The sequence below is a fragment of the Natrix helvetica genome (genome assembly GCF_964273705.1).
Source record: "Natrix helvetica genome assembly, chromosome: 3".
NCBI classification, from domain to species: domain Eukaryota; kingdom Metazoa; phylum Chordata; class Lepidosauria; order Squamata; family Natricidae; genus Natrix; species Natrix helvetica.
In genome coordinates, this window is record NC_138549.1 from 44,398,383 (window position 1) to 44,418,961 (window position 20,579).

The 20,579-nt window shown below is 37.0% G+C and overlaps 1 protein-coding gene across 6 annotated transcripts in view; it reads left to right on the plus strand.

The window, feature by feature from the left end:
- TBL1X (transducin beta like 1 X-linked) overlaps positions 1-20,579 on the plus strand; it is a 149,682-nt gene that overhangs the window by 99,666 nt on the left and 29,437 nt on the right. For all 6 annotated transcript variants that reach the window (XR_014174976.1, XM_081948208.1, XM_081948206.1 and 3 more), the window contains exon 3: positions 9,072-9,179. Coding sequence is in view for 5 of the 6 variants with exons in the window: in XM_081948208.1 (XP_081804334.1) it covers positions 9,122-9,179 (58 nt within the window). In the remaining variant the exon portion in view is untranslated. The remainder of the gene's footprint in view (positions 1-9,071; positions 9,180-20,579) is intronic.

Sequence of the window (20,579 nt, forward strand, 5' to 3'; positions counted from 1 at the left end):
AATGTGCTTAGGAAAATGTGAATCCCAGAACACCTTATTGTCCTAAATGAAACCTATACACAAGGCAAGAAACCACAATCTGGTCAGAACATGATAGAACCAACAGGCTCCCATTCCACAAAAGAGAGAGACAAGGCTTTATATCTCTCCTTATTTATTCAACCCATATGCTTTTATCTTTTTATCTACAATTTATCTCCAATTTCTTTATTCATTGTAATACATTTTACCAAAATAAATTAGAAAAAGGGAGAAAAACAGACAAGGGAAAATTAATACAGATAATCTATATGCTGAATATATATATTTGAGGCACACTGGAGTAGGAAATGAAAATGATTTTAAAAACTGAAGGAAGAAACATCAATAAGCTGTGCTATGCTGATAACACTACTAATGAACTAAAAGTGTAAATTATCTAGAAGCTCTAGTAATGAAAATCAAGGAACACAGTGAAAAAGTGAACACCAAACTAATGACAACTAGCCTTAGAATTGATAAAGAAGATACATTGGATAATGTCTGCCTTTTAGGATCAATTAAGAAAAGTAAAGAATGAGCAATCAGGATGTATAGCATGGACTAGTACTTAGTAGCATAACAAAGAAGGCCTTGGAAAATGTATTCAGATGCTACATCATGTACATATTTAAAAAGACCAGAATTGTGCTGGTAGTGTTTTTCCCTGGACTTTGAAGAAGCAGGATAGAAAAGACATTCATGCTTTTGAACTCTGATGTTGGAGAACACTACTAAAAATACCCTGAGCCAAGAAAAACAAACAATAAATCCCAGAACAAATCAATCCAGAATTTTTATTGAAGGCACAACAACCAGATTCAAATTACTGTATTTTGAATATATTTACAAAAAGATCCAGCTAGGTATAATACAAGCAGAGTTGAATTACTATGACCAGCAAGCTAGATGAATTTGATTACAGCTGTGATGGGTGCACTGTTGGAGATTGGGACAGATCATCCTGAAGAAAATCTACCTTTGTGGTTGCTAAAAGTTGACACTGAACTGAAGGTGCATAATCAATTTGATCTGTGACATACATAAATAAATGTGTAGTAAATACAGACTTTCTGGCAGGAAGTGAGAGAAATCTTGTTGAAGGTGAAATAAGATTTTTTTAAAGAGTTATGTCAGCCAACAATGAGAAACCAAAGAAGTGCAGAAGAAATTGAACTGAGACAGACTTTCTCTTCCTAGAATAAAAAATCATCAGAATAGCAAACACTATCATTAAATAAATAGATATCTGCCACTATAGCAAAACTAAACAAAATGCTAAGGAGCTGAGATACTACATTAGCATCAGGTAGCAAATGTGAGACTAGGTCAAAAATACTCAAATGATGCAGAAATACGAAGAGGAGTCAGACAGGGCTGTATCCTGTGTCCGTTGTTGTTTAATATCTACTCTGAGTCACTTTTCAATGAAGCACTGGAAAACATCGATGCTGGCATAAAAGTAAACGATGTTCAGATCAACAATTTAAGATATGCTGATGATACAGTTTTGCTTGCCAGTAAGCATGAAGACTTTCAGCGCTTCATCAACAGAGTCACAGAAATATCTGAAAAATACGGCTTGAAGCTTAACATCTCAAAAACCAAGACCATGGTCGTCAGCAAACAACCCATTAATATACCACCAATAAATTCAGAAGGAATACCACTAGAAAAAGTTGAAAGGATCATGTACCTTGGTTCCAATTTACATGAAAACTGGGACACGACCACTGAAGTAAAGACAAGGATAGAGAAAGCTCGAACAGCATTCTTCAAAATGAAAAGGTCTTCTGCAGTCACAACATAAGCCTAAGATTGAAAATCAGGCTTGTCAGATGTTACATCTTTTCTATCTTGCTCTACGGAGTGGAGAGTTGGTCTCTGATAGAAAGTCACTTGAAGAGACTAGAAGCATTTGAAATGTGGATTTACAGATGGATGTTACACATAAGCTGGGTCGACAAAATCAGAAATGAGGTGACAAGCCACCTGGGAAAGCATAGGGAAATCATCATAACCATTAAAAAGTGAAAGTTAGAATATTTTGTTGAAAATACCTTACATCAGAAGAATAAATCATTAAATGTCAAATGAGTGTTTTTGACACATATGGTGAAGGCAAAAGTCACTAGAGGATAACTCAACAATTGAATAAATTTAAGGCAATTGAAAAATAGGCCTACCTCAGATAAAATAGTGTGATACTATCAATGATGACACATGTGTAAGCTTACAAGTAGTAAGAGAAGCAGGTATACTTACAAACAATCTTGGCAAATCAATATATATTGGGTCAACAAGAGTAAAAAACAACTGAGCAACAGTAAAAGAGTTTCCAAAATTAATTTCAAACTCAGGCCACTTTTTTAAAGGCGACAAGAAGAACATCAAAACATTTTCTATGATGCCCATGGTAACAGCCAGTTTTAAGTTGAAATGGTGAAGATCTCAAATTCAAACTGCTTTGCATTTCAGTACGGGTAATTCCCTGGGAAAAGGGCTTTGGTTCTTAAGTCATGTAAGTATTCTTCTAATTTAACTACCATATTTTTCAGAGTATAAGACTCACCTTTCCTCCCTCCCCTCCAAAAGTGGATGAAAATTTAGGTGCATCTTATAGACCCAATATGGGTGTTTTTGATGCATGGAGGGCTTGGGAGCCGAGAAACGGAGCCATTTTTGTCAAAAACAGGATTTGTGGAGCACTGCAGAGTACTTCTGGGGGCCAGGGAGTGCAAAAATGCAATGTATGGAGGGCAAAAACTATTTTTTCTTCTTTTCCTCCTGTACATTTAGGTGTGTCTTATCATCCGAAAAATTTGGTAAGTTGAACACTGCTGTTAGCTGCTGCATTTTAACGTAGTGACACTATCTATTAAGAGGATACATAAGTTTAGTATTTGTCTACTGGTGTTGCATACAATGGTGTAAAGCAGTTGCACTTGAAAAATTAATATATGCAGATTTAGCTTATAAATATATTAACTCATCAGTTCAGTAGAGTGTTAGATAATTTCTTGACTAATCTTTGCATTTTTATAACTAGAGATAATTTGTAAATATACATTTTCTGTGAAACTTCTCTGCTAGCAAACAGATTTTGTTCATATTTAAATAATCTATACTAATAAATCTTGAGAAAGGATTTTTGATGTTGCTTCAAAATGTTACATACTTATTATCACATAGTTTATTTCTTCCTTTGAGAATATTGCAAATACCTTCAGATCACTAAGATGTATTGTATGACTAAAAGAGAGTTTAGATTGATGTATTTCTTTCTTAACTATTTTTCTGTCTGTCTCTCTCTTTATCTAATATAAAATGCCACTTCTTCCTTGCAAGTACTTCTCTAGTTTTACACCTGTGCCTTATTCAGTACTAGTTCTGTCCAGTACTATATTATGCCACAAAATTTTGTACAGGCTCAGTAGAAGGGATTTAAAACTTATATTTATATTAGCTTTGTACAGTTCTTTTAATTGCATTTTATCCTCCTCCAAACTGTACATATTTAACTTTTTTATTGTATTTTGTGATATTCTCTATGGACTGTACACCGCCCCGAGTCCCTTCTGGGAGAGGCGGCGGTCTAGAAGCACCAAATATAAATAAATAAATAAAGGCAAAATGCTTATGCCACATTTTCAGTTCAATTGAATTGAATTCTTTATTGGGCAAGTGTGATTGGACACACAAGAATTTTGTTTTTGGTGCATATGCTCTCAGTGTACATAAAGAAAAATGAAATATATTCATCAAGAATCATAAAATACAACACTTGGTGATAGTCATAGCATCCTAATAAGCAATCAGATCATATTTGGAAACAAAACAATATAAATTGTAAAGATACAAGAAATATGGTAATAGTCATAATTGGGAAGAGATAGGTACTAGGAAGGATGAGAAGAATAATAGCAATATATTCTTAGTAAGTAATTTGACAGTATTGTGGGAATTAGTTGTTTAGCAGAGTGATGGCATTTGGGGAAAAACTGTCCTTATCTCTAGTTGTTCTGGTCTGCAGTGCCCTACATTTTAAGGATAGAAGTTGAAACAATTTATGTCCAGGATCTGACGGGTTAACAAATGAGATAAAGCACTTCCTCTTCCTATATTTGTTCCTTTTTTATTAAGTATACATTTGTACTCCTATTACTGCATCTGAATATTTTTGAATATATTTACCATTTTAACATCAAATTATACGGATTGGAATTTGTTTTTCCTGCTTTAGTAACCAAATGTAATTTTGTCAACTGCTTTCAGTTAGATGTATTTTTTTTAATGTTCAGTTGAATGATATTTACCTATTTAGATGAATACTACCTGAAGATTTAATCTTCAGCAAAACATAATTTTATTTCTGCCATTGTTTGCTATATATTATCATAGCCAAATTAATGGAAGCCATTAATACTGATATCAAAACTTTGACAGTTTGTCACATAAAGTGGATAGTTGACCCTTTATTTTTCCCAATGTTGGAATATAATTAAAACCAAATACATTACTATATATTGTTACTGTTACTATCTTTTCTAACTTCTTTTAACTTCGATAATGTGATCCGGGTTTTCTCACACCTTTCCTTGATTGCATGGGCTAATATATTAATATCAAAGTATTTCATTTTCAAAAAGACTAATCAAAATTCTTACATCTCAGAAGTAGGTGATGAAATAGAATCTAAAACAATCTCACTAATTAATAGGTTTTACTGAGCTTAGAACAAAAGATCAATAAAGTAAAAGCCCTTTTCACTGTGGACAAGAGGGAATTGGAAAAGACCCATTTCTACTTTCAGATTTTAAATGCTAGAAGCTGCTGACATAAAAAAAAAACCCAGCTGTGAACTGAAAAAGTAAACCAATCAAACTAATAAGAGTTTAAAATGTTTAAAATATGTATCTATCCAAGTAATCTCTGAATCAGTTGTCCGCTTTTAAGCATATTAGCATATTAGTTTCTAAACTCATTTAAACATTTTTCATTTTTCTACATTTTTTCTACTATGTGAAGAACATGGTCACTGGATGAAGTAAACCCTCTACATAAAGCCTTCTACTTTTTCTCTTGGACTTTTTTTCTTCCTAGTTTTATTTCCCATTGATTTCAACCATATCTGTAAATCATCTGCTGGTATCTCTTATCTGAAAGTACTGATTTTTAGAAAGCAATAAATTTCAAATTGTCTACTTGAAATAATATTCATAATATTCGTGTTTGCATACCAGCCTTTCTATGGATTTCATACAAACATCCATTTTTAATGTCATGATCTCTGCAATATTTTATGAAAAAGAAATGAGCTTACATTCAAAGAAGTACTTAGGACTCCAAACTAAGGCTATATAACACAGCTGTATTGTATACAGTATTTATTTTATTCAAGATTCTACTTTATTGGAGAATGTTTCATTTTCTATTAGTCATAGAAATGTTTCATTTTCTATTAGTCATTCGGTATGGAAAACAATTTGAGAGTGTTTTACACTACTTGATATGATTAGTTTTCATTTTAGAATATTCCTTTTTACATGGTTTTGTTCTTTGTGAAATATTTTTATCTGAGAATCTAGTCATTCTCCAAAGTCTATTTGTACCACTCTCATATATATTAAAGTTTAAAGTTTCTTAACCCTTTGCATAAATACAGTATGACTGTAACAAGATCAGTTCTCCACACAAGTCTGAAAATTAAGTAAAGAGAACTCACTTAAACAAATGAGACAAAAACATACTTTTAATGCTTTTATTTAAGATCCAAAGTTACATACAGTATTTCACGACTGTAAAGCACTGGTGTAAAAATGTATAATAAAATAAAAAGTTTTGCAAAAAGTTTTTTTCTGAATACTTTTATGAATAATTGCAAATATGTATACTAGTAACATGTTAACATATTTATGTATTTCCTAGTTAAATTATAGAAATAAGAAAGTATAATATGTCACACATTCACTTGAAACTTGTTTCTTCAAGTAATTTTGGATTCCTGGCAACTGTCCTTTGCACTTTTCTTTTTCAGAATTTTCAGAAGTCACTTGGCAATTCTTTCTTCCAAGGAATAAGTAAAATTACTATTTGAGGTCACTCAGCTTGCTTTATGCTCAAGGCAGCATTAGAATTCATGATCTCTTGATTTCTGGTTTGACACTTTAGGCATTACACCAGACTGCTTCTATGCATACATATTTAAAGATTATAACTAGTCATCGATAAATGAAATCAATATATTTAATTTCATTTAATTTCTTTTTTTAATTTCTTTTGGGGGGGGGATGGGAATTTGATGTGATGAAAGAAAAAAGAAAAAGAAAAAGGAAGCATTATACAAAAGACCCTTTAGATTCCTCCCTCCCTCCCTCCCTCCCTTCCTTCCTTCTTTGGATGCATTGTATTCTGAACTTACTTAAGCTTGAATTATTATTTTAAATCTGAAATTTTTAGAAAGTTAACAATGATCATGGACCTTCTGCAGCCTGGAATTTAACTTTTTTGAACCTCTTCGAAGAAGAGAAATGAATACAACTTCTGGAGGAAGGAAAATTTTACTACTTCAAGTGAACATGTAGGGGTTCTTGAGAATCACAAAGCTGGAGTTTGGGTTGCTGGTCACTAAATTTATTATTTAGTTTTAATATATAACATCATGTTTTGTTGTATTTTAATTTAATTTTCTTAATTATTACCCAACTGCGTTTTAATCTGGTTTCAGCCGCACTCAGGAATGTTGTGGACTTTAGCAATGTCTTTGCACAGTATTTGGTGCTTACTTTATTTACTTGTAAAACAGTGACTTGAAATGCCAATAATTTTACTGGCACGATTGAATCTTATGCTTTATAAGTTAGATATCTGTTGCTTGTTTTTAAAATCATTTTTAGATTTTTTTTAAAGCCTATTTATTGGCTTTGAAGAACATCAGGTAAAAGAACACTTTGATTTTATAAAACTTGTTTTAAAGTTCAGTATACAGTTTTTTAAAACTCCCTTTTTACGACCCTATAAGCTCTTAATTCGGTATGGTTGACAAAATGTGTGAGGGACGGTGATGACTGAGAATGAAGTCGGCTTCAAGAGTTGCTTGAGAGTTTTCATCAGCCTAAGAAGTCTGAACTGACATGATTATGGAGTTTTCAGATATTTTATGTCATTTCAACCAATACAGATTATCCATATAGTCTGTAAAATTTTAAAACAACAATCTTTCTTCATCCCTATTCCTTTGAGAATCATACAAATGATCTTAAAGAGAAAGAGATCACTGATAGATATTGGGAACTTATTGGGGGCATCAAGGAGTGACAATGCATCATTGATGTGACCATTATAAAGCAGTAGATAGAGCAGTGAAGATAATGCAGACAGATTCTGTGGTGATGGTTCAGAAAATCAATCAGAGAAAGAAAACTATTGCAGAAAAAAAACAAAGATGTTTTAGGAATCCTGAAAATCTTGCGATAAGTTAGAGTTTAAACCATTCATTGAAAGGTAGCTGTGTCTAAATTATTTTTCCAAGACCTAGTATATATTTTGTGTGTTCCTATTTGTGCCTCAGTCTCCCATACATTGATACTGAATATTGTTCCAAAGATAGACCAACGCCAATCTTCATATTTTTTCTGTTACCTTCAATTGTATTGGTTGGCATCAGTAGTAATAGTAGTGTGTAATAGTAGAACAGCAGCAGCAGCAAATGGGAATTTTGGACATGAAGATAATAAATATGAAGATATAATTGCTATGTTAATTGGCATTGTTTGTTAGACTTGGAAATGGTTTATTGTAATGAAAGTATTTTCCAATGGAATGTCTATTTTGGTGTGATATAGTTGTGTGATATTGATATTGTAAGTTATAATTATTATTCCTAGTGTCATTGATATGTCTGCTATCATACCTAAAAAGTCATGTTTTTATATTATTCTGATAGAATATATTCAGAACAAACAAACCTATGATTGTGGACTAAATTTTGAGAACACTTAAAATAGATAATGTAGCAGTCTTGCCACTGAATGTAGTTATATATTTCCATATTATCATCTTACATCATCTTATCATCTCCAGATAAGAGGATGTTGGGAAATACGATAGAAATAAATAAAAGCAAATTACTATCTCTACTGTGCAAAGTACAAGTTATTGCAGTAAATATAATTAATACCTAGGAAGAAGAGTTCTAATTTACCATGATTGTAAAACTGCAGAGGGAAATCAATGTATGGATGATAGATTATATGAGAACAATAAAAGCAGCAAATAGTTTCAAAGAAAAGCTCACATAAATAATGCAGACATCTGCTAGACTAATGTCTGACCTTCAGCTTCAAGGAAACCTGTAGATTAGTGTAGCTGACTTAAAATAGCAGATGTCACTTTAAGCAGAAGGAATTGCTGAACAGTTTGAATGAATAAATGTTTTCCTAAGTACAAAAAAGGAGATATGTTGTGTGTATGTATGTATGTATGTAGAGAATTTGTAAATAATCAATTCTAACATTATTATGTAACTTATGATGAGAGTGGTCAAAGTGCAACATAGACATTGGAACAATTAGAACATGTACTGTATTTTAAATGCCATTTGGTATTCTTTTGATTCATAGTCATAGTTTAAAATTACTGTATATTTTATTTGTAATGTAATTTTTTAAACAAATTATAGGGTGTGGAATCACTAGTCATGTTTTTCTAGATGACTTATTTTAAACTGGCTGTTATGTTGCAATATTTGGTTCTTTTCTGATATGTGGATTCTTTTTACAAGGACAACCATGTAAATTGTAAATAGCTTCAAAATAAATGATGAAAATCTCATTCAAAACTGTCAACTTACTGTTGCTACACTTATTTTACCCAACAATTAAATCTTTCAATAAATTAAATAATTATTTGAACCCATGTTTATTTCATTTAAATGCAGCTGCAACTCAGAATAACAGCATACCTACCTTTAAGAAATGTAAAAGTCTAAATTACAGTTAAAATTAAATAATTGCAATCAAAAGATATATTTCTGATTATTCCTCTTTGAACAGAGCGTGGATCACACTTCTTGCAAGCCTCATTGTATTGAGGTGGGGCTAAGATGAGCATAACCAGCGATGAAGTGAATTTCTTGGTTTATCGTTACCTCCAGGAGTCAGGTAATTACTGTTCTTTTAACAATATAATGTATTTCTCAAACACAAAGTTATTGGAGGTCACAAAATCATATAAAGTGGATTAAAATAAATATTATGTTAATTGGTTTGTTTCACAGTATTATTTATCCCCAGTATAACTTAACTAATTTTCTTACTTTGTTAAGATACAGACACTATACTTCCAATTGGCATAAAGAAATTTGCAAAACTGCTAATAGGAACCTCATAACGAAATGTAACAAAATAGTAAGAACAGAGTAAAAACTTTACACAATAAAAGAATACAATATCACTATGAATCATAATATCAGAAGGTTCTATGAATGGAAAGGCTCTATTGCAGTCTTTCTCAACCTTGGCAACTTTAAGATATTTGGACTTCAACTTCCAGAATTAGCAGCTAAATATACTGGCTGGAGGATTCTGGGAGTTGAAATCCAGACAGTTTATAAAAACAAATAACTGTTTTCCATATATGTTGTTTGATGATTAAATGATATGCAGCATCTTTCCAGAGTACTGGAGATGAAATAATATTTTGAAACATACTATGATTTTATACTGTTCAACAGTGTAAAAGCAATTATCATGTTGAACTGGCTTCGGAAATAATTTAAAAGCCAATTTTATTCGAGTAATAAAATAATAATGTATTCTATCAATCTCATTTGAAACTGTCATTGGTGGTTTCTATTTCTTCCATTCCTCAGCTGTTTTTGAAAACAGCACAAGTACTGTGTAGTAATCATAATTTTTTTATAATTCTAAATTGTCTAAACTTGTGAACATATTTGAATCACTATATTAGCCACTATTAGAACCATCATCATAATACAGTAAAAACCTTGATACAGAAGACAAATCATAGTCCACAGAAAGGGGTGAAGTCTGTATAATAATATTCATTGTATCTGAGGTCCATTAAGCCAAGGTATCACTGAAATAATGAGTAATAATGTTAATCCAAACTGAAAAATAAAGTTTAGCTCTGATCATTTTATTTTTATAACCTTTTTGTTATTTCTACATGTTCTTCCTTCGCATAACTTGTATAAATTAACATTGAAAAATATCCTTTTGAGCAAAGAAAGCAGAAATAATGGACTAGGCTTATAAAATATACCCTTACGGTTTATCTCAGACCAACCCAAAACCATCTTTCAATCTACAGTCCAAAACAAAAGCAGTCAAATGGCAGATAATTTCCTGAAATGAGCTATTCTGGAAACTTTTATGGTAACTTTACTTGCACCACAGAGAGACAGCTTTAAAGAAAAAAGGTTTGTTGTTATGGCAATGCAAGAAACTCTAGGTCAGCGTACATTGCTGACCCATAAAACATGTAGTGGTTTTGCTACAAATTATTTTATGAAGAAGAGGGTTTTTTTGAGAAATAATAAATAAAATATAAATAAAAAGGTTCAGTACTTTGTTGTAGCACATATAAAGTAAATAGCAATATACCGATATTTTACTCTTATTATAATGAGAAAGGGGACATTATTTGAAATGTTTGCATGTATATCAAATATTTGGCAAATAATTTTGATTTTGCAGCTCCCTGAGGGATGACCATAATTTATAAAATGCCACTTTAAAATGTAAAAGTCTTGATACAAAATTCATTTTCACTTTATTTCCAGTATGTAAACTTAAAGGTATTTTCATATTTCTGATAATACCTTCCAGAACCTGTCAGCCTCTGTTTTGTTTGCTAAGGGAATTATATTGTACTGGAGGAGTCTTGTTCTCACCATCTTCTGCACATGCTGGTGACTGATGTTTGGACTTGGTCAAGGCCAACCATTCCGCATACCAACTTGATGAGGCTGTTTGAAGATGCACCCCACATGACACCTTAGGGGATTGCAGATTGGACAGTGGGTTGGGGAATTGCGGGGAGGGTGCTGGGTAAACATTTGATATGTATATGTTCCCGCCTATCTGGCTCAGATCTTGCTTTCCTTTAGCTATTTTCTCTTCATATCTAGTAAAAGTACTTTATCTCTATGGGTTTGAGGTTTTCCTTTCTTGGATATTGAAGGAGGCATGCTCAACATTAAGCAAGATCATCCTTCGCACCCATCCCGGAGTTAAAAGCTTCCATGGGTGGAGCACCCAAATCTCAAACCCCTGCAACCAGCAAGAGAAGACGATGGCAAGGGTCACAACCAGCCGAAAACCAGAGGATGACTGGCAGGCAGCTGAAAAAGAGGATCTCATGATGACCCATGCTTTACACCTTCTTCAGGAGGCTTGGGAATGACGGCGCGTCCGTGTAAGTCTCACTGAAAGTGAGCGTGAATTAGTCGAGCAGGCGGAGGGGGGAGCAGAAGACTTGGTTAGCTCTGAAACGTCCCTGGGAACAGCTGCCAAAGCTGAGCAAGAGGGAGGGGCCCCAGCCACAGCAGCAGCAGTACGAGCTTCCCCAAGGAGGGGGGGAAACCCCAAAGGCACCAAATGCCTCAGGTTCCTGTCCTTGGAGTGATTTACGGAGGAGATCCCAAAGAACTGGAAGTTTTTTTACTGCAAGTTTGGGATTACATACAACAGTATGGGGAAGTTTTCTCATTGGAAGTTGTCAAAGTGAGAAGTGTTGCTACGGCTTTGGGAGGCAAAGCACCTGCCTGGATGATAGCCTTGCGTAAAGATGATTCCCCCCTCCTGAGGGATTACAAGGGGTTTATGACTGCCCTGAGGAAACGTTTTGATAACCCCTCCTAAATCAAAAGGCGAAAAGCAGGATGATACCTTTAATCCAGGAGGGGAGGCCTGAGGTTGGGTACACACAGGAGTTCTGTGACCTGTTTGTGCATATGAGGGAGAGGTCCGAGGAGGCACCAAAAGCAGAAAAAGAGGGGCATTGGAAACCGAGCTGCTATGCTAGGCACGGCCCACAACTGACCCCAGCTGGTGGGGAGGAACCTGGCTGGCAGCTAGAGAGACGCTGTGAAACTGCCCTGGAAGGCGTGGGAAGTGCTGATGTCCTTCCTCCAGGCCAGGAGGAGAAGGAACCCTCCTCTTCCAGTGGGGAAAATGAACATGATTCAGATGACAACCACTTGGTGAGTCTCCGATCCGGCCCCAGGACTATCCCAGTAGAATTAAAAGTGCCATCAACTTGAGCCCAGGGGAAGATGCTGGCCCTTATAGACCCTGGATGCACCTGATGTGTAATCAGCCCAGTGATGGTGGAGAAAATGGGCTTAAGACTGAGAACTTTGAAAATATCCATTGCCTTTTGCCAGTTGGATGGGTCAATCACGGGGGGTGCCCCTGTCCATTTTGTAACCAAACTAATAGAAATGGTTCTCAAGAAACCTTGAGTTTCATCGTGGCATCTGGGATGGATCGGCCCCTCATATTGGGATTACCATGGCTACGGAAATGGAATCCTTATGTGAACTGGAGGAAAGGGTGGTTGTGCATTCGTTCCACTAAACCCCCTGAGGAGAAGGGGAGGACGTCCCACATAACCAATGCTGAAACGAACCTAGCTGCTGCAGTGCAGGAAAAGATTCAAGGAGAAGAGAAAATCCCCAAAGAATATTGGGACCTCAAGGAGGTTTTCAGTGAAAGGGATTCCGACAAATTCACCACCACCACCACGCTACTGATTGCAGCATTGAGCTCATCTGAGGGGAAAAGCTCCCTAAACCCCAGATTTACTCAATGACACTGCGTGAAATGGAGGAATTGCGAAAGTTCATTGACAAAAATTTAAAAAGGGGTTTCATGCAACCAGCTAGGCCACGGGTGGCCGCACCTGTATTGTTCAGAGAAAAGAAAGATGGCTCCTTTTGTTTATGTGTGAATTACAAAAAACTTAATGGAATTTTCGTGGAAAATGTATACCCTCTGCCACTCATGAAGGATATGTTGGCCCACTTGGGGAAGGGGAAGATTTTCACGAAGTTGGACCTAGGATTCTACAGGGTCAGAATCAAGGAAGGAGAGTGGAAAACTATTTTCAACTGCCCTTTGGGATGCTTCCAGTTCAAAGTACTCCCGTTTGGACTGCAGGGGGCATCAGCAGTTTTCATGCAATTAATAAATGAAGTTTTGCATGAGCATCTATGCAAAGGTGTGTTAGTCTACCTCGATGACATCCTTATCTACACGGAAACATGTGAGGAACACGTGACGTTGGTGCGCTCAGTCCTCAAGAAAGTCCAGGCTGCTGAACTTTATGCCAAATTATCTAAATGTGAATTTCATCAGGAGAAGATCAATTACCTAGGATACCGTATCTCCCACAAAGGCATCGAGATGGACCCAGCAAAAGTCCAGGCCGTTACTGATTGGGCATCTCCTCGCACCCGCAAGCAATTGCAAAGTTTTCTGGGATTTGCACATTTTTATCGTCAATTTATTCCCTCGTTTGCTAGGATCGCTCTGCCCATTACGAATCTTCTAAAATCTAAAGGAGAAACAAAACCAAAGCCGGGGAAGCCTCTGAACTAGACTATGGAGTGTCAAGCTGCTTTCGAGAAATTAAAGTGACTCTTTGCAGCAGAACCGGTTTTGAAACACCCTGATATGTATGCACCATTCGTGATACAGGCTGATGCCAGTGACGTGGCAGTGGGAGCAGTACTACTTCAAACAAACGCTGAGGGTAAGTTGCAACTGTGCGCTTATACCTCACGTAAGCTTACAGAGACAGAAAGGAGATGGGCCATATGGGAAAAGGAAGCTTTTGCTGTCAGATGGGCTTTGATGACCTGACGACACTTCCTAGAGGGGGTGAAACACCCTTTTGAAGTATGGACTGATCATGAAAATTTAGAAGCCTTGAAAACCCCGCATAAACTGTCACCTAAGCAAGTGCATTGGGCACAACACTTCAACCATTTCAACTTTACCCTGAAATACATCCGGGGGGGGGGGGGAGAACTTTATGGCTGATGCCTTGTCCAGGCTTCCCCAGTACAACAGCTCCAAACTGAGTGTGGTTCATCCAGTCATCCCAGCTAAGAATCTGGCTGCCCCAATGGTTACTAGAAGCCAGAACCCAGCTGACTTGGATGTGAATATGGACCTAATGAACAAACTCAAGGAGGGTCTTGAATCCAATGACTGGTTCAAGAAACATTCTGATGAATGCACCATGAAGGATGAACTGGCTTGGGTGGAGGCTAAATTTTATGTTCCTGCTAACCTGAAACCTGTCATTCTTCAACGGGCCCACGATTCCAGAATGGTGGGCCATTTTGGATTTGTAAAGACTTTGCATTTGATTAAGAGGCAATTTTGGTGCCTTCATTGAATAAAGACATTGAGTCCTACATAGTCAGTTGTCCCATCTGTGCAGCTGCGAAAAGACCACCAGTAAAGCCCAGGGTCTCCTCCAAAGTGTCACCTGTCCTGGAGCCCCATGGAAGGAGATCTCAATGGACTTTATTGTTGAACTACCGGAAAATCTAGAATATACCGTTATTTGGGTTATCACCGATTTGTTTTCCAAACAGGTTCACTTTGTGCCTTGCTCCAAGATCCCGTCAGCGAAGTCTTTGGCTAAATTGTTTATTTCACGTGTATATAGGTTACATGGTGTCCCTGAACGCATAATTTCAGACAGGGGTGTTCAATTCACCTCCCTCTTCTGGAAAGAGTTCCTGACATTGATAAGCTCCGCCCACCATCCTCAGACTAACGGAGCTTGTGAACGGACTAACTCAGGTTTGGAGCAGTACCTCTGATGTTTCATCAATCATCAACAGGATAATTGGGCAGAACTGTTACCACATGCAGAGGTGGCGTTCAATAATTCTGTTCACAGCAGTACCGGCATGACCCCTTTTAAAGTTGTGTTTGGTAAGGACGTTGTGCCGATTCCTGAATTGCCTCATGAGAAACCGCAAATTTTATCCTTATCTGAATGGAGTGATCAACTTTGGAACTTTTGGCCCATGACCCGCAAAGCATTAGATGCAGCTCATGAAGCTCACAAAAAACAGGCAGATAAGAAAAGGACAAAGCCAAAAGAATACAGAGTTGGGGATAGGGTGTTTTTGTCCATAATTTCCTGCAAACCACACAAAAATCGAAAAAGTTGGGCCCAAAGTACATAGGTTCGTTCCCCATTGTAAAAATCATAAATCCTGTATCAGTGAAATTGGAGTTGCTGAAGAACCTTAGCAGAATTTATCATGTATTTCATGTGAACCTGTTAAAACTGGAACACACCTCTTCATTTCGTCCACCTCAACCTTCACCTCCGGTCCCTATTCCTATTGAGGGAGAGCAACATTTTGAAGTTAAAGAAATCTTGGACTCCAGAAAACATAGAGGTCGTATTCAGTATTTGGTGTCCTGGAAACATTTTCCCCCTTCCGACAAATATCATATTGGGCTCCCAGATTTTGCGGAAGTTCTACACCAGCTATCCTGATAAGCCTTGATTTTATGATAGGTGTATATAGAATGTGGTTATTTTGTATTGTTTTCCCTCTCTCTTTTCCTGCAGGGTGATATCTCTTTCTGAAGGAGGGCCGGATGTCAGCCTCTGTTTTGCTTGCTATGCTTGCTTGCTATCGCTGCCATAGGAATGGGGAGGGGGGGTGCATAGTATTAGGGAAGGGAATTATATTGTACTGGAGGAGTCTTGTTCTCACCATCTTCTGCACATGCTGATGACTGATGTTTGGACTTGGTCAAGGCCAACCGTTCCGCATACCAATTTGATGAGGCTGTTTGACGATGCACCCCACATGACACCTTAGGGGGTTGCAGATTGGACAATGGGTTGGGGAATTGGGGGGAGGGTGCTGGGTAAACGTTTGATATGTATATGTTCCCGCCTTTCTGGCTCAGATCTTGCTTTCCTTTAGCTGTTTTCACTTCATATCTAGTAAAAGTACTTTATCTCTATTAAAATGGAGCTGAGGTTTTCCTTTCTTGGATATTGAAGGAGGCATGCTCAAAAGTACGTTTTTTGAAATCTTATTACAATCCACAAATAGACTCAAAACCAAAATAAAAAGATAACAGAGTTGAAAGAGACCTTGGAGGTCTTCTAGTCCAACTCCCTGCTCAAGCAGAAAACACTATTTATATAGTGTTGTTATACACATTATAATTTCAGCCGTTATCTTGATCCTCCAGAATCTTCTGATGATGCTCAAACAGTTGCAAAAAATAATATATAAGAGCAAATATTTAGTGGAGGAAAGGATTAATCCCTATTGATCCAACAATTGTCCAAAGAAAATGTTTGTAATTCCCAGTAGGTCTTAAATTTGTACTAGACTATAATCTGATGCTTACATGATTGAGAATGAACCTTGTGTTCTCAGTGGAACTTCCTTTGGAGTAGATGAATAATAGATTACTCTATTAGTAATTTACATAAGATTCTAAAATTAATATTTTTTTAACATAGTGTAACATAGTGTATGCTTATTAGTACTGTTGAATTAGTACTGCTTTTTAATTATTTAGTTATAAGCAAAAATGAAAATAGATTCATTTATTTAACTCAATTTATGTGATTGCTCCTCTCATAAAATGATGTTGGGAGACCAACACAATAAATATCAATATAAAAAATAAAATACAATAAGTAAAGCATATTAGATACTAAAAAGAAAAATGGTCACCAAGAATAAACCAACAAATTCATTCAATTCATGGATCGACCTCATATCTGGATGAGAAGGCAAGTCTGAGGGCTTTATGGAAGTCTATCTAGTCTTGGAAGGAATCGTGTTCTAGAGGACAGGCACTGTAACTGTAGATATCCTTCATAGGACTTAAAAAGTGATACCCTTTAATCAAAGGGATTGGAGCATGCCCTGTCTGCCAGATCTGCTGGGGCAGGTATAGACAATTAGATATGATTGTTCAAATGTAATGGGCATTGTTTCATTATAATGTTGAACATACAGTATAATCAGGATTACTCCAAAATAGTGATGTATTGAGTGATGATTTGAACTCTGGTGTTTCTCTTAAATTTTATACACATTTCACTGGCAATAGGAATGCACACACTCTTTTGTGTCTGATTTCAAATAGCAACTGCACAAGTAGGCATGCTGAGTGGCCTTTTTATATGAATGTCCATATTTGCTCTTCTATTTAACTCATATTTTGAAAACAAAGATAATTTCTTAAGATAAAAAGTGTGGCTGTCCTAATTTGGTTCATAAAACATTAGCTAGTAATATGAAAGGGATGTAGTGGCTCAGTGGCTAAGACGATGAGCTTGTTGATCAGAAAGGTCGGCAGTTCGGCGGTTCAAATCCCTAGCTCCGCATAACAGAGTGAGCTCCTGTTACTTGTCCCAGCTTCTGCCAACCTAGCAATTCAAAAGCATGTAAAAATGAAGTAGAAAAATAGGGACCACTTTTAGTGGGAAGGTAACAGCTTCCGTGCGCCTTGGCATTTAGTCATGCCGTTCACATGCACGGAGATATCTTCGGACAGCGCTGGCTCTTCGGCTTTGAAACGGAGATGACTCCCGCCCCCTAGATTTGGGAATGACTAGCACATATGTGCAAGGGGATTCTTTACCTAGTAATATGAAGAAGGATTTATTTCTAGTTACAATAGATCCGGGGGGGGGGGGAGAGAAGTGGCTGAAATGCAAGTTTGAAGAAATTATTTCAAAGGATCTCATTATTCTATCTTCCCCACTTTCCCCAAAGACAGTTTGAAAATCAAGGTGTCAGAACCCCAGAAAACTTCAGAAATATTGCCAACTTTGATGAAATTATTTTAACTTAATTATATAACAATTTTGTTACTATTAAACGTATTTGGCTTTTGTGAAAATCTTTTTATTCTCTATAAAATCTTTTTATACCTTGTGATTTTTCTCTTTTGGTCTGTATATATGGTCTGTAAAATCATCTAAAAGTGAAGATGTTTTCTGCTTGACAAGATAGCAGGGCTACAGATAAGGTTATGATGCCGATGAAATTTTTACATTGTTCACATGCACAGAATAAAAAGTGTAATTGAAACAATGATTAAATAGGTTTTATCTCTCTCCGAAATTACTTCATCCAGTTCTCTGTGTGAACTTAGTTCTGGAATTTATCTGATAGGTTTCTAATATTGCAAACTATTAGTTATACTTGACAAAATCAATTGAATGTAACTGCTAAAATTGAATGAATGTGTGAATGAATACGTAAGTATGTCCCTTAACATTTTTCAGAACATATCTACATACACACACACACAAAAACACATAAGTATAGAGGACTTCCGGTTCCGGTGGCTGACGGCGACGGGCAACTCGTTTGCTCGCTCCGGCTCCCCGGTGGGCTTCCCCACTCCTTGGGGGGCACAGGACGCCCCGAAGAGGCGTCCTGCCGGAGGAGCGGCTTCGCGGGGGATCCCTGCATCGGCAGCGGCTGGTGGGGGGCCCCCGCCTCGCTCTAGGCACCGGGGAGCAGTATCGGAGGGCGCATAAAGCGTCTTCGCAACAGGCTGATCGGAGAATGAAAAAGCAGAAGGAAGCAGCGGCGGTGTGGTGAGGCGCATACCCCCCTTCACTCCCTTTGTTGATTTGAAGAACTTTTCAGCATTTTAAAACTTTCACTTTCGGCTAACTTTGGAGGCGCGGCTGGAGGGAGGGGGATTTCCCCCCCCCCCCCCGGACAGGCAGCTTGGAACAATTTTGCTCTCAGCCCCAGGGGAAGGAGGAGGGGGGAGAGCCAACCAATGATGCCACACCCTTGCTTAAAGTGACTTTCATTGAACTTAACTCCATAATTTACTGATGATCTGAAGACTTTGGGAACTTTGAAAACTTTGTTATGCCTCTGAGCCCGAAGCTGGCAGGGCAAGATGGCACACTTCCGTTGTCTTCATGAATTGTGAAACCTGACTCCACCTTTAAAAATTCAGGCTTCCGGTCTTTGTCTCCATGCTACCCAGAAGAATCTCTTGTGGATTGTTACTCTTTGAACTCTCTGGGGTGAAAAATTTTACTCTATTGCCAGGCTGACTAGAAAAATTCTCTCCTGCTTGGACCTTCTGCCTCCTGGACTCGTCTGGCTGCTCTGCCGCTCCAGCTGTCCATTCTCTACACTGACTGAACTCTTTATTCTATAAACTATGTCTCCTAAAAGACCACCCCCTGGAAAGCCTGGCTTTGCTACCTCTGCCCCGACATCAGCAACATCCAGTCCTGCTACACAATCAAAGATTACAGACCTGATGCAACCTAAAAGTACAGAGATGAATTTGCAACAAATGCTTCAGCAACTCTTACAGGGACAAGAGGAAATTAAGAAACAATTAAAGGAAATGAAAGAAGAAATTAAAGAGAACCAAGCCCAAATTTATAAGAACTCACAGAGACTGGACCTTGTGGAGGGTGGGGTGGCGGAGATGAGGGGGGGTAGAGGCGGTGCAGAAGGGAAACAAAGAACTTGATACCCAACAAATGAAAACAGAATTTGAGAGAATGTCCTTTTATCTTAGATTTCAAAACGTGATGGAAGCAGATGATGAAAACATAAGGGACTTCATGATAAACATCTTGGCTGAATATACACACAAAGAAAAACAACAGATGGAATGGGAGATAGATCTGGTATATAGAGTGAATTCTGCCTATGCCAGAACACACAATGTACCCAGGGAGGTACATATTAAATTTCTTAGAAAAAGCACAAGAGACGAAATTCTGGGTGTACAAAGGGGGCAAGCCCTGACATACCATGATAGGGAAATAACCATCTTGAAGCAGATCCCCAAGAAAATTAGGGGAAAAAAGAAAAATTATTCGCAATTAGCGAATAAATTATACCAGAAGGGGGTGTGGTTTAGATGGTTGATGCCTGAAGGTATGTTGATATTCTGGGAGGAGACAAGAATTAGAATTAACACACCCATAGAGGCACAGGCCTTTATGGAAAAAAACAAAATACACCTAGAAAAAACAGAAGATCCTACAACGGATATGCAGGACACGGGAGGGGCCGGAGCTCTGCCAGCGGGGGGAGAAGGGGCAATACCAAGAAAGCTCAGATCACAAAAATGAATAAGAAAATCTCGTTGATATAAACTGACCGAAAGTAGTAATGGAATTAACATGTGGATCATATATTACTATGTATTAAATGATTGAAAGTACCAATAGAACTAATATGCTGATTATATATGACTATGTATTAATGATTTATACTCAGATGTATACTATGAGTTTGGAGGGAGGGGGCGTCTACCACACTTTGCAACTGCCAAAATTTGTATACCTTTCCACTACCTTTTTCCTTGTAAATTTTAAAAAAACCAATAAAATTTTGTTTAAAAAAAAACACATAAGTATAAATGATGGTTGTTTATTTTTACCTTGAATCAAGTTTGTTCAAAATGCACAACTGTGAAATTAGATAATTTTTATTTTGTTTTCCAACATTCATTTTGCATAGTTTTCCC